The sequence below is a fragment of the Perissodus microlepis genome, chromosome 18 (assembly GCF_051167445.1).
Source record: "Perissodus microlepis isolate ML-2025 ecotype Zambia chromosome 18, ASM5116744v1, whole genome shotgun sequence".
Lineage (NCBI taxonomy): Eukaryota > Metazoa > Chordata > Actinopteri > Cichliformes > Cichlidae > Perissodus > Perissodus microlepis.
The window spans coordinates 7,606,095-7,618,481 of NC_140478.1; the positions used below are offsets into that span (position 1 = coordinate 7,606,095).

At 40.9% G+C, this 12,387-nt stretch overlaps 2 protein-coding genes across 2 annotated transcripts; one reads left to right on the top strand and one right to left on the bottom strand.

The window, feature by feature from the left end:
- Positions 1 to 551: 551 nt before the first annotated feature.
- psmb11a (proteasome 20S subunit beta 11a) lies at positions 552 to 1,340 on the bottom strand. Its single transcript, XM_084912612.1, has 2 exons — positions 987 to 1,340; positions 552 to 872 (listed from the first exon to the last, which is right to left on the bottom strand). Exons 1-2 carry the CDS (start codon positions 1,338 to 1,340, stop codon positions 552 to 554), a joined length of 675 nt encoding a protein of 224 aa, XP_084768738.1.
- Positions 1,341 to 3,092: 1,752 nt separating this feature from the next.
- On the top strand, positions 3,093 to 11,060 carry prmt5 (protein arginine methyltransferase 5). Its single transcript, XM_084913258.1, has 16 exons — positions 3,093 to 3,271; positions 3,586 to 3,704; positions 4,680 to 4,765; positions 4,883 to 5,017; positions 5,132 to 5,244; positions 5,379 to 5,428; positions 5,526 to 5,689; positions 5,824 to 5,985; positions 6,349 to 6,426; positions 6,976 to 7,034; positions 7,260 to 7,382; positions 7,596 to 7,771; positions 7,934 to 8,137; positions 8,216 to 8,326; positions 9,548 to 9,612; positions 9,701 to 11,060. The coding sequence occupies exons 1-16, from the start codon at positions 3,174 to 3,176 to the stop codon at positions 9,851 to 9,853; spliced, it is 1,896 nt and encodes a 631-aa protein (XP_084769384.1). The 5' UTR covers positions 3,093 to 3,173; the 3' UTR covers positions 9,854 to 11,060.
- The last annotated feature ends 1,327 nt before the right edge of the window (positions 11,061 to 12,387 follow it).

A 12,387-nucleotide genomic window follows, 5' to 3' on the forward strand; every position in this document is an offset into this window, starting at 1 on the left:
GACAGGCCGCCAGTCTTTCGCAGGGCTAACACACAGAGACAGACAACCATTCGCGCTCACATTCACTCCCACATTCACACCTATGGGCAATTTGGATTAATCAATTAACCTATCCCCACAAACTGCATGTCTTTGGACAGTGGGAGGAAGCCGGAGTGCCTGGAGGGAACCCACACAAACACAGGGAGAACATGCAAACTCCACACAGAAAGACCCCGGAAGACCCCAGAAAGATGGTGGAATCAAACTCAGGACCTTCTTGCTGTGCGGCAACAGCGCTAACCTTAAGCCACCTTAAGCCACTGTGCTTGCCCATTAGTAGCTTAGGAGGTAGAGCAGGTCACCCACTGATCAGAAGGTTGGTGGTTCGTTCCCAGGCTCCTCCAGTCTGCATGTCAAGAATCCTTGGGCAAGATACTAACCCCAAGTTACTCTCCGATCCATCCATCAGAGTGTAAATGTGTGTGATTATTATTATAAAATTTACTTTTCAATGATAAATATAACATCATAATTTCCTCCTACACATAAATGCTTTTGATTATTGAGTATTATTTGAGTTTGTCATTCTTTTTCTTTCCCTTCTTTTCTTTATCTCTGTAATATTCTTCTTTCAAGTCCTCTCTCTTTCTCTGGCTCCATCCTTGTGCTGTGATGTGGAAAAGGTCCACATTGTTCCCCGAGTAGGCATCCCTGTGAGTGGCCCTGAACACTGCTTCTCTTGCCAATGAGATGGCTTCTCCTTTACTCAGGCTCCACCTCAGCTCTCTGTCCAAGACTCCATAAGCATAAGGTGAGCCTGAGCCCACAGAGAAGACATCTCCCTGCAGTCGGGCTCCGTCACTGCACACATATATAAGCTTTGGACCGCTGTTAAGAGAAGTTGTTGCAGTAATGTTTTGGTTACTAAAAACAGCCAAGGAGCTATCATCAGTCATCCAGGGTGAGTCTTCCAAACTTGTTGCACAGTCAGCGGCACCCTCTTGCTTATCCCAACCACACAGTGTAAGAGCAACACACATTTCAGTACCTTTAAAAGGATGGAGCATAGATGAAAGGAGCTTAGCTGTGGCACGTATTGAAAGGCGATGTCCATGCCGTAACTGGTACAGTCTGATCTCTCTAATCAGAATTCGCTCCCACAGCATGCAATCTGCACCACTACCAGAAGATGTGACCACTAGATGAGAGTGAATAGGGGTGATCTTATGAACAGCTGGACAGGCAACAAGCCCCCCGGCACTGGCACGTGTGTCTGCTGCTGCTATTACCCCACCTTGGAAGATGAAACCCAGGGTTGTTGTTCCATGAGCCAAACGGAAAGGCCTCTGGACTGTCATTGAATTTTTGGGTGGGCAGAAGGATGACAACGGTCTGTTGATGAAAGAGGAGGAATGTGGAAGAGGTGGTATAAAAAAATGCAGTGGAACTCCACAGTTGTTTTCAGATGTTTCCAATCTTGAGCATCTTAGGTTGTAATAGTCACTCGTAGGAAATGGAATTGCTGCGTCCCCCAGAGATGAAAAAGAAAACCATTTATGTTGCACCGGCCTTTCTTTAAAGCTGCAAACATCTTCCAAAGCCATGATGGTGTAGACACAGATACTTGATCACAAAATCAGAACATCTTTTCTGTTGAAATGTAAACAAAAGTTGTTCTCAAACACAGTCTATCCACTGAAAAGCTGATCAAACACAATCTTAAGTGTCAAAGAAACAGATCTGGTTTGTAGAGGGCGGATGCTGCTACTCTTTCTCATCTGCTTCTGAGTTCTTGCGCTTTTATAGCTCGTGCAGGTGTGACAGCTGGTAGAAATACACACACATATACACACGCCGTGTTCCATATCCAAAACCATTTATGGTTTACGTAAGTGATATTTTAGCCTACATGCTGTGAACCTGATATCCGCAGAAGCCACTTTCTGCAAGTCCTACAAGTGGGGTTCAGTAAGGACAAGCAAAGCAAGCGGTGCTGCCTAGTTGAATCTATAAATAGAAATCAATCAAAACGTCCCAAAGTGAAAGTGATCTTTCGCCTTTCATCTCAAACAGCATTCTGTCATAAAACTTTGTTGCTTGTTTTCATCCATCTTTTACAACACTGTCATCGGTAGGCTGCAACTGGCTATTGTACTTTCCACAAAGCACGCCTGCCTGGATCCCAATGGAAACTGTAGGTGTTTCCATTTCACACATATGTCAGTGTCAGAGACCTGCACCGTTTTCTCGTTTTGTTCGCATGTGAAAACACAACCAGAATTGGCAAATAGAGAAGCTTCTGTGATATATCATCATAACAGATAAGTTTTTGTCCGACTGACCACCTTGGCCAGCAGCAACTACAGACATAATTTTATAGAATATCACAAATAACTGATGATTAAATAAAGCATGACATTTTTTAAATGATCTGAGGATAAAACATCTAAAGCAGTAATGTTATTTCACATAACACTGAATTTTCTGCTGAAAAAATATTTTTTAATTTTAGTTATTTATGAACAAATTGCCAAATAAACCAGTTTTATGAGTAGGGAAGTGTTTTTTGGTGTTTTATTGCTTCTTAATGAGTGGGTCTAAAAAAGTCTCCATCTTAATAATTTCTGGTCAATGTTTGTTTAACTATACAATAGTTAACAATGTGTGCAGAAGCAAGACGTCCATGTACTGTAGAGTGCAGCGAGCTGCGGGAGGCTGTCAGCACATTTAAAAGAGTAACAGACAGGCAGAACAAAACAATACGTTTTAATCTGTATATTAAAAAAATAAAAAAACATAACATAAAATTAAATATAATTAAAAATTAAAATTAAAAAATTGTCCCCATTATCAGCTAGTAGTAAATAATTTGCCGGGTTTTTATTTCTCAAATCTGGTTTCAATAATTATTTCATTTATTTTCTCTATCAAAGTACAGCAAGCTGTTCGTCTTGGAAAAAGAAGTCGCCGTGAAACATCAAATGGCAACGTTTAAACAACGCTCGGTACACAATTATCGCGACAATGTACGCGATATGCAACTTGTGCACTCATTAAGCCATCTTGGTTCTGTCTCACGTTTGTTAGCCAGCAAGCATTGCAATCCTTAGGAGCCAAGATGGCGCCAGTTTCTTCTAAAGGCAGAGCAATGTGAAAGTCCGAGAAATCAATTCATTCAGTCGGCTAAAGTCATGGCGTCTGCCAGCACAGGGAGCAGGGTGTCCTGCGGGAGAGATTTGAATTGTGTGCCAGAGATAGCCGACACGTTAGCCGCGGTCGCCAAACTTGGGTAAGATGGTTTTTCGATTCTACATGTAATTTTTGTTTAGCTGAAATGAGCTTATGAGCAGAACGCGCTGCTTTGCTAGCACGTTCTCAGTGCGTGATGGTTGCTAAGCTAGCCGGTGAATTACCAGCACGTGCCCGAATCACAATGATGCTTAACAATGTAGTGAAGTGTGCAGTACACAGGCTCTGCCTACTCCCATAGTATATTTGAGGTGTGTGGAGGATTACTTAAAAAACAGGTTTGTGTTTTACTTCGTGTTGATATTATAAATATTTTGAATGTTAACTGAAGTGCTTCCCTCCTCTGGTATCCAGGTTCGACTTCCTGTGCATGCCTCTCTTCCACCCGAGGTTCAGGAGGGAATATGAGCTGGAGCCCGCTAAATCCCGACCTGGAGCCCAGACCCGGTCGGACCTGCTGTTATGTGGCAGAGGTCAGTTTTCCTGCCCCTTTTGTCTTTTGCAGCCTGAGGCATTACTAGCTATTAAATCATCAGTCCCCCTAAAGTGAGAGGAAACACTGAGTGTGTTATTCTGTGCAGGGTATTTTTGGGCATGGTGGGGTCTACTGGTGCCCTTTATTTATTGGGAGGGGGGGTCAAGGTCACTTTAAATTCTATTTAAATGTAATATTAAATAAATTTAAGCATAGTCAGTTTTTACAGTCCTAAAAGTGGAAAATTAACTTCTTATTAGGTCTGTTAAACCAAAAACACTGCAACCTTTACAATTCTCAGTAAATTACTTTTTATTCATAGAACATGAATTTATCAAAGTTTGACGACATACGTTTGTGTAAGTGTGTCATGGCATAAATGAGATTTTAGAAAGATTCAGGAAGGAACTGCTGATGTTCAACGGGATGGAAAGGGTTACAGAATCATATCTACAGAGTTTGTTTTCCTCTGCTTCACAGCCAACCAGGCACCAAAAAGAGAGCTACTACTCTGCAAAAAGAATACTGAGCATTTGAACAATCTTATGTGGGCTTCTGAGACCAAAATAGAACTTGCTAGTTTAAGTTTAAAAGACTGTTTGGAGTAAGGAAAACACCGCATTAAAGCATAAAAACGTGGTGGTATTATCATGGTTAGGGCCTGTTTTGCTGCATCTGAAGCAGGGGAGTTTGCCAACATTAATGGAGCAATGAAGTCTTTATGTCAGGACATCTGTCTGCAAACCAAATTTCATCAGAAAGTAGGTAGGTTGTGCTGAAAGACCAATCCTAAAAATACCATTTGTTCTGTTAAAGCCCAGCCTAAGAAGGAAAGTAGATGTTAAGACACTAATTCTAATCATTTTCATATTTTGTATTAAATACTCATCATCAGAATAATGTGATTTTAGCATAAAGGTAAAGTGGTTAGGTGTTTGATGCTTTCTCTAAACCGTCCTTTTGTTCTGTCTAGATTGGAATACTCTAATCGTTGGGAAGCTCTCTCCATGGATCGATGCAGATTCAGAAATCGAGACAGAACGCAGAAACTCAGAGGCTGTAAGTTCTTTGAGTTTGATGGTGCTTGTGAGGGTTCTTTGATCTTGAGATATGAGTGAGGTTATCATGTCATCTTTTTAATGCTTATCTTATCTGTTTTCCCATGTTCCTCTCCAGGCTCTTGCCCAGGAGCTAAACTTCTCCGCCTACCTGGGCCTGCCTGTCTTCATGATCCCTCTGAAGGGCCTCAGTAATGCCAATCTAGCCCGAGTGCTGCTAAATCACATCCACACTGGACATCACACCTCAAATGTAAGATGCAGCACATCAGGAATCAACAATCACACAAAGACTGTGTTAAGATGTCAGAAAAGTCAAGACAGTGGAAGTCCTCATTTAACCGCTGCTGTCCTCTTTGTTGATTAGTTCTGGATACGCGTCCCACTGATGGCGTCAGAGGACATGCGGGAAGATCTGACTGAGAATGAACCGATCTCTTGTACTGATGACACAAGCGTTGATGAGAAGACTTGGAGCTGGTTAGTTTCATGCCACGGCACTTCCTGAGCAACTGAGTGCCGTCTGCATGCTGAAACGGTTACTATTGATTTCCTTTAAAACGCCGTCTCTCTTTGTTTACTTACCTCTTTTTTTCTTTTCTTTTTTTTCATAGGTGGAATTCATTCAGAACCCTTTGTGACTACAACAAGAGGATCTGTCTTGGTGAGAGAACACACTGTGAAGCAGCAAACTTTGGGCATTGAGAAATAATTATGCTCCTGTCTGTTACTGAGATTGTGCTTCGTTTGTATTCCTAAAGCGGTTGAAATTGGACCAGATATGCCATCAGACACTGTGATTGATAAATGGCTCGGAGAACCTATCAAAGCAGCCATTCTCCCCACCAGCATCTTCCTAACCAATAAGAAGGGCTTCCCTGTTTTATCGAAAGCCCATCAGAGAATAATCTTTCGACTCTTCAAGGTATAAAATAACATTCATAGATTGTTTGATTTTAACAACGTAATCTGCAATCAAATACAAAAAGGTTGGTTTTTTTTTTTGTCTACTTCTGGAAAAAAAAAAAATCTTTAAATTAAAATGATCTCCTTTTTTAGTTGGAGGCCCAGTTCATCTTCACAGGCACCAGTCGGCACACTGACAAGGACTTCCGATCCTACCTGCAGTACCTGGAGTACCTCAACCAGAACAGACCTGCACCCAATGCCTACGAGCTCTTTGCTAAGGGTTATGAAGACTACCTGCAGTCACCTCTACAGGTGAGGAAGTACCCTTTCATGCTCACGTTTGTATGCCTCTGTGCAACCTGAAGCCATAGCTAGATGTATAGTTATTTCTGGTTGGATCACTGAAGGAACATCAGATTAGATTTTGATGGTCAAATGCAATGACCTTGCAAACGATACATTTTAAGTCAAGAATGAATCTGTTAATTGTGACATATTGTACACATGTCTAATAATATAAAGTAATGAAGTGATGACATACTCAAAATCACTCTCGAGAGAGATACGAATGGAAACTGCAGTTTCATTGTTTGGTAGAATTGTAAAACTGAGGCTGTTTTGTTTTTTCCTCCTAATCAGGACCTTTTAACGTCATGTTTTGCTTTCTTTGTTTAGCCTCTGATGGACAACTTGGAGTCTCAGACATACGAAGTGTTCGAGAAGGATCCTATTAAGTATTCACAGTACCAACAAGTAAGACAGTCAGACATATTTTTTTTTGGGTATGAGGAGGCATGGCACAGATGTTACAGAGAGGTCTTTGCTTGTCCAGTAGACATACAAATGCAGTAAAATTGTTTCCCCTACACAGACTTTACTTGGGCAGACTGTTCAGATATGCAAGTGCATTTGTTTTTATGCATCACAGAGCTTTTTACCTATGAGCTTGTAATTATTATCCATCTGTCCATTTTCTTGGAAAGCCCTGATCCAGCCAGTGGACTTGGACCCAGAACATTCTTACTGTGAAGCAACTGTGTTCACCACCGCACCACACTGTTGCCCATATTCATTATCATTTGCTTTGGCCTCTGTTCAGCCTGAATGTGAAGATACGCCTAGATATTTGTCTGTGTATGTAGAGCTTATCCACACAAAACAGACTGTCACTTGTGTAGCATTTGAAAAACACTGACATTTAGGTATTTGGTGTTAACAAAGGAGTTTAAATGGTCTGTAAGAGTTTGAGGCAAAATGTATTTAACACCTGTTTTGTTTTTGGTCTTTTCTTTGTGTGTGCAGGCTGTATATAAATGCTTGCTAGACAGAGTTCCAGAGGAGCAGAAGGACACTAATGTTCAGTAAGTATCTATATCTAAAATTATTGTATAAAGAGTCACAAATGAGGATTGTGGAGTAGGAACTGTATCCAGATATTGATTCATACCTCAATATCATGGCAGTCTATAATATACTCCTATAAGTCTCACTGGAAGTAGAGCAGGATAACACAGACTGACTGTTTAAACTTCAGTGGTAACCACCAGGGTAGCAGCCTTGTCTAAAATAATGTGTTTTTTCCACAGGGTGTTGATGGTGTTGGGAGCAGGTAGGGGTCCTCTGGTCAATGCATCCCTGCGTGCTGCCAGGCAGGCAGACAGGAGACTGAGGGTGTATGCTGTGGAGAAAAATCCCAATGCTGTAGTGACGTGAGTAAAATAATGCTTTCAAATGTTCCATGTTTCACAGCGTACAAGCAAAAATATTATCGCATGCAACAGATCAATTGCGCTACCTGAATGAGTCTATAGATTGGATAAAAGCTTGGCCTTTGATTTTATCTGAATTTATAGTGAGTCAGGAGGGGATTGAAGTGAAGCCTGAAACTTTCAACGCTTATTTTATTGATGTGTGTTCTCTAGGCTAGAGAATTGGCGCTTTGAGGAGTGGGGGGATCAGGTGACGGTGGTGTCATGTGACATGCGGGAGTGGGCCGCACCAGAGAAAGCTGACATCATTGTCAGCGAGCTGCTCGGATCATTTGGCGACAATGAACTCTCCCCAGAGTGCTTAGATGGAGCACAGCATTTTCTCAAAGGTATTTCAGGATTTTAATGAAGACTTAATTACACATGTAGACACTGCAGAGTCATCAGAGGTCATTTTTCCACACCAAGCCATATTGAAAGCGTCACCTTTTAATGCTTCCTAACTCTAATTACTTTCATTTTGCCCTTTGTTTATATCATCTCACCTTCAGATGATGGAGTGAGCATTCCCTGCTCGTACACGTCCTACTTGGCTCCTCTGTCGTCCTCTAAGCTTTACAACGAAGTACGAGGGTGCCGCGAACGAGACAAGGATCCAGAGTCCCATTTTGAGACGCCCTATGTTGTGCGCCTTCATAACTTCCACCAGTTGGCTGATCCCAAACCCTGCTTCACCTTCACACACCCCTCAACAGGTAGATGGAATCGCTTAAAATCCCTCTAATAAGCTTGTAGAGCATGTGCTCACCACCTCTCCCTCCCGTCTGTTTCAGATATGAACAATAACCGGTATCAGTGCCTCAGATTCACAGTGGGTTGTAACTCGGTGCTCCATGGCTTTGCTGGCTACTTTGAGACCACTCTCTACAAAGATGTCACACTCAGTAAGTCAGCAGATCCAGATTCATTTTTCCTTTGGCCTATTTTGTTTTTTATTCATCAGGTTTTTTTACGAGTTCCCAAGTTTTAGAATCTGTCATCGTCCTTGCAATTTGGGCTGGATGGTAAAACCATGAAGATTATCACAGCAAAATAACTTTTCCTCAACAGAGTAATGTAAAGTCAGTAGATTCATTCCAGCCATGTGTTGATAAATGCCTGAAAATGGCATGAAAAACCAAACAGAATGGTGCTACGCCAAACCAATCATGTGGCTGGAAGAGAGTTAGAGCTTCGTCAGGTTAGGTTGATGTACACAGTTGGAAATGTTAATGTTTGGGCTACTGCAGACATAAACACCAGTATGTTAGCAGTGTGAGAAAGATGAAAGAGAAAATAAAAACTGATAACGTGCCAGCATTACCAAACATGCCCCCCAAACACACACAGCCCAAGGCTCAAAAGGCGAGGACATTGTTGGAAAGAGAGGTCAATGAATGCAACAGACAGCTTCATGTAAAAGACACGATGTCAGTAAGCAGAGTTAAATTAGAGAATTAAAATGTTTGTTTGTTCTGTATACCTATGTTATTTATTTACATGAGCTTGAAATAAAATTAGAAAATAAATTATGAGGTCAATTTTGATTGAAATATATCTTCAGTTAGGAATGGAAAGAAACATTTAAGCTAATAACTAATGCTTCATTTTATATTGTGAAATGTATCGATCAACTGAAAACTGGGAAAAAAGTAATTATGATGATATTTATTTTTCTTTCCCCACATGTCGCACAGCCCTACTTGTAGCACTCAGTCTTTGCACGTTCATATAAAAAAATCATGACCTAGTTGCTTCAAATGAATGCAGAAGTTAGGACCTGTTTTCTGTCAGTCTACATCCACCAATAGAATCAAGAGTGCAGCTTGTTACCATTACAGCCCAGCAGGGCTTCATTAATGTTTCAGAATGATGCCGTTGGTGGGTGTAGTTGTGCAGAAAGCAAATAGTTCTTCCATGAAAATGTTCACATTTTTGTTTTGGAGCGTTTCGATCATGATTTCTGAAAAATCAGGTGCTATAAGATTCGCTAGCTACTTCCATCGTGTTTTTAAAAAAAAGGGGGGGGAAAAAGGCAGGTGTAATGTCTCTACAGTCCAGAATACTAGAAGTATTTTCTTTTTCCTTTTGGTTGAACTGTCATTTAAAGTCTTCTTTGTTGGCAGGTATAAAACCAGAAACGCATTCACCTGGAATGTTCTCATGGTTCCCCATCCTCTTCCCCCTTAAAGTAAGTTCCTTAGTCGGTACCGAGTTAAATGCTAAAGTTGAAAAATGAGAGTGAATAGATAAATCACCGTGCTCCTTCTTGCCAACAGCAACCCATCTCCATATCCCAGGACGATGATGTCACAGTGCGATTCTGGCGCTGCAACAACGGGAAGAAGGTTTGGTATGAATGGGCTGTGACGGAGCCCTCCTGCTCTGCCATTCACAACCCCGCAGGCCGTTCCTACACCATCGGCCTGTGAAGAAGACGCGTCGGCACAAGTTGGCAGACTCCTGTGTTTCTGTCAGACTCTGTGGCAGTGGGAGAACGGGTGTCGTGACACTCTTTACACAGTTAAAAACCTGGACTTGTGTGAGCCCTTGAAAGTCCGCGGTGGTGGGCACTTTGCAGTTTAGGAAGAATGGATCGGATAAACCAAATTTGAACCTTTTCTTGTTTTTAAATCTCGTGCCACATTCACCACTCTCACCTGAACACAAAGTGTACTGTTGCTGTGAGACTGGCTCATTCAGATTAGGTCAAACGTTAACACCGCGTCGTCATGCTATCCTTTTTTACTTGTCCTTATTGTTCTGAACTACAGTTCAACACAGCAATTTACACTCAATCCTGGACTTATGCCTTATCAAACACACATTCCATACACAATATTTGCATATTTAAACCCTTCTGCTCAACATGAGAAGATAAGAAGAAGGAACTGCTTTTCAGGTTGCATACCATGACATTTGGGGCTGTTTGTTCAAACCGCGTCAATAAAGACCACACTGTAGTGTTCTCTACATACCGTGCCCTTTTTGTTTGAAGCTTGAATGTTTTTGAGTCACATGTTAAATTGTTAAAATGATAGATTTTTTTTTTTTTTAAGGCAGTTTGAACACTGTTCCTGTGTTTTTAATCTGTTGAAATTAAATGATGGCCTGATCTGCAAGGAGGTGATTTTTCCTGTAGATGCCACCCTTTCTTGACCTTGACCCTAAGCAATCCATGATTCTTTATACAAATGAAGGTACAAGTGCACTGTTTCAATTCATTTTGCCCTAAGAAGAAATTCTCTCAAGTCCTCACTGTTGTAGTGCTGGGGTCGGGCTAGTTGTTGTTAGATGTTTGGAGAGATACACTTGCAACAGTTAATCACTTCACCTCCAACACTACATTGTTGCCAATTTATTAATATGTGGGTTTGGAGTCTAGCACATTCCACGCCCAGCTCTTCTATGCCACTCATTCTCTGTCTTCATTAAGTATTTCCATAAATTGTGCAGGTCCACAAAAGCATATTTAATGGTCTTTTCATGCAGCATACACTGCAAGGTTCACACTTAGGATTACAGTCTTGCTACAACACGGTTGGATATGAACTCCAGTTTTCCTTGAGCTTACCAGAGTTTCATGTAAGTGTGGGCGTTTACTGCAATAAAGTTTCTATTTAGGGTGGCTGACCCGTATCCTGTCTAGTCAGAATAATTAATACTTTTTTGTACAGTTTTATTCTTGAAATTTGCTTCCACATGCTTGGTAGGGAACTGCTTCCTGTTCTTTAGAAGAGCAAAAAAAGGAAACGGTCTCAAGTCACAGAAGCTCTGTCAGTTTTTAAAACTCAGATATTTTAATAGAATATAAACAATATTAATCATAGCTCATATGGCTATTTTCTAGTACTTACGCCATCATAGAAACATTATTTGATTGGGTTAAACAATTGGCCAAGGTGCTCTGTTCACTAAAAAGCCTTTTACAAACGGAGTTGGAGGGGGGGGGCTTCTTTTACTGATGAAGGGAAAACGGCTGAGTCAGGCTGCACAGACTTAAAAAAAAACATTTTAAAGACTGGTGTTACACCTTATGTGTCTGAAAAGTATAGTTACTCATAACATTTCCATGGGCTCCAGCAGTCCTGCACAACTATAGTAGTTATTATAAGTGAAATGCAAAACATAACTCAGCTGGGGTTTTCAGTGTCACCGTGACAAGGTAAACTTTATTTCAAATAAACCTACAGTTTCCCCTCGTGTGGGCTTTTCATCAGGGAGCTTGTAAGGGAGATGTGCTTAACAAGATCAAGTGCAGGCTCAGCGTCCATGAGAAATCCATATTATGTCCCAGTGCTGAATAGTAAGAGCATGGGGACACACAGTGAGCACACATGGCCTGACTATTGTAAACTCAAGCCAGTAAAGAAAATTAACTGCTTTTGTTCCCCCAGAAAATCTGCTTAAACTTGAAAAAACAAATAACACAGTTGGTGCACCTGCAGAGACCCTGTGCCAGCTTTTAGATTAATTCCAAGGAGCACAAATTAGCAAAAGCACTGTTGCCTCCTCATTTTATGTCCTCTTTTCATTTTTTGGCTCCAGTTTTCTAAATGAAGTCTTCAACGTGAAGTCAAGAAAGAATACAAGCATAAATGCAGTATGTCAACAGAGTGATGCTGTTTCATAGAAGATGCTGAATCTGTTTTGTTTTGTTTTTATTTTAGAATCACATTTTTATGTTAATTGAAATGGTAAACTTGTCATTTTTATCTTCAAAGTATCAATTCTGTTTGTCTTTTGCTCACTTAGGAAACACTGTCAGATTTTGTGAGTCCTAAAGGAGGTCCTGCAGAATGCAGGCTCACTGGGTCATTAATGGTGTAATGAGTTGGGTGAGAACAAGTGTATTGCTTTCACCAACCGGGGTACTTTGGATTGATATCAGGCTAAGATTAAAACCAATTTGGAAGATTAATATTAAATAACACGATGTGCAAATGTTACAAATCTTTTAAAGGAC

Excerpts from the sequence above, each read along its gene's own strand:
- psmb11a (XM_084912612.1), bottom strand. The coding sequence starts at position 1,340 with ATGACAGTCCAGAGGCCTTTCCGTTTGGCTCATGGAACAACAACCCTG. Across the intron at positions 873-986 it reads CACTGTGTGGTTGGGATAAG|AGCGGTCCAAAGCTTATATA; the intron begins CAAGAGGGTGCC and ends ACTTCTCTTAAC.
- prmt5 (XM_084913258.1), top strand. The coding sequence starts at position 3,174 with ATGGCGTCTGCCAGCACAGGGAGCAGGGTGTCCTGCGGGAGAGATTTG. Across the intron at positions 7,035-7,259 it reads CAGAAGGACACTAATGTTCA|GGTGTTGATGGTGTTGGGAG; the intron begins GTAAGTATCTAT and ends TTTTTTCCACAG. Across the intron at positions 8,138-8,215 it reads CTTCACACACCCCTCAACAG|ATATGAACAATAACCGGTAT; the intron begins GTAGATGGAATC and ends CGTCTGTTTCAG.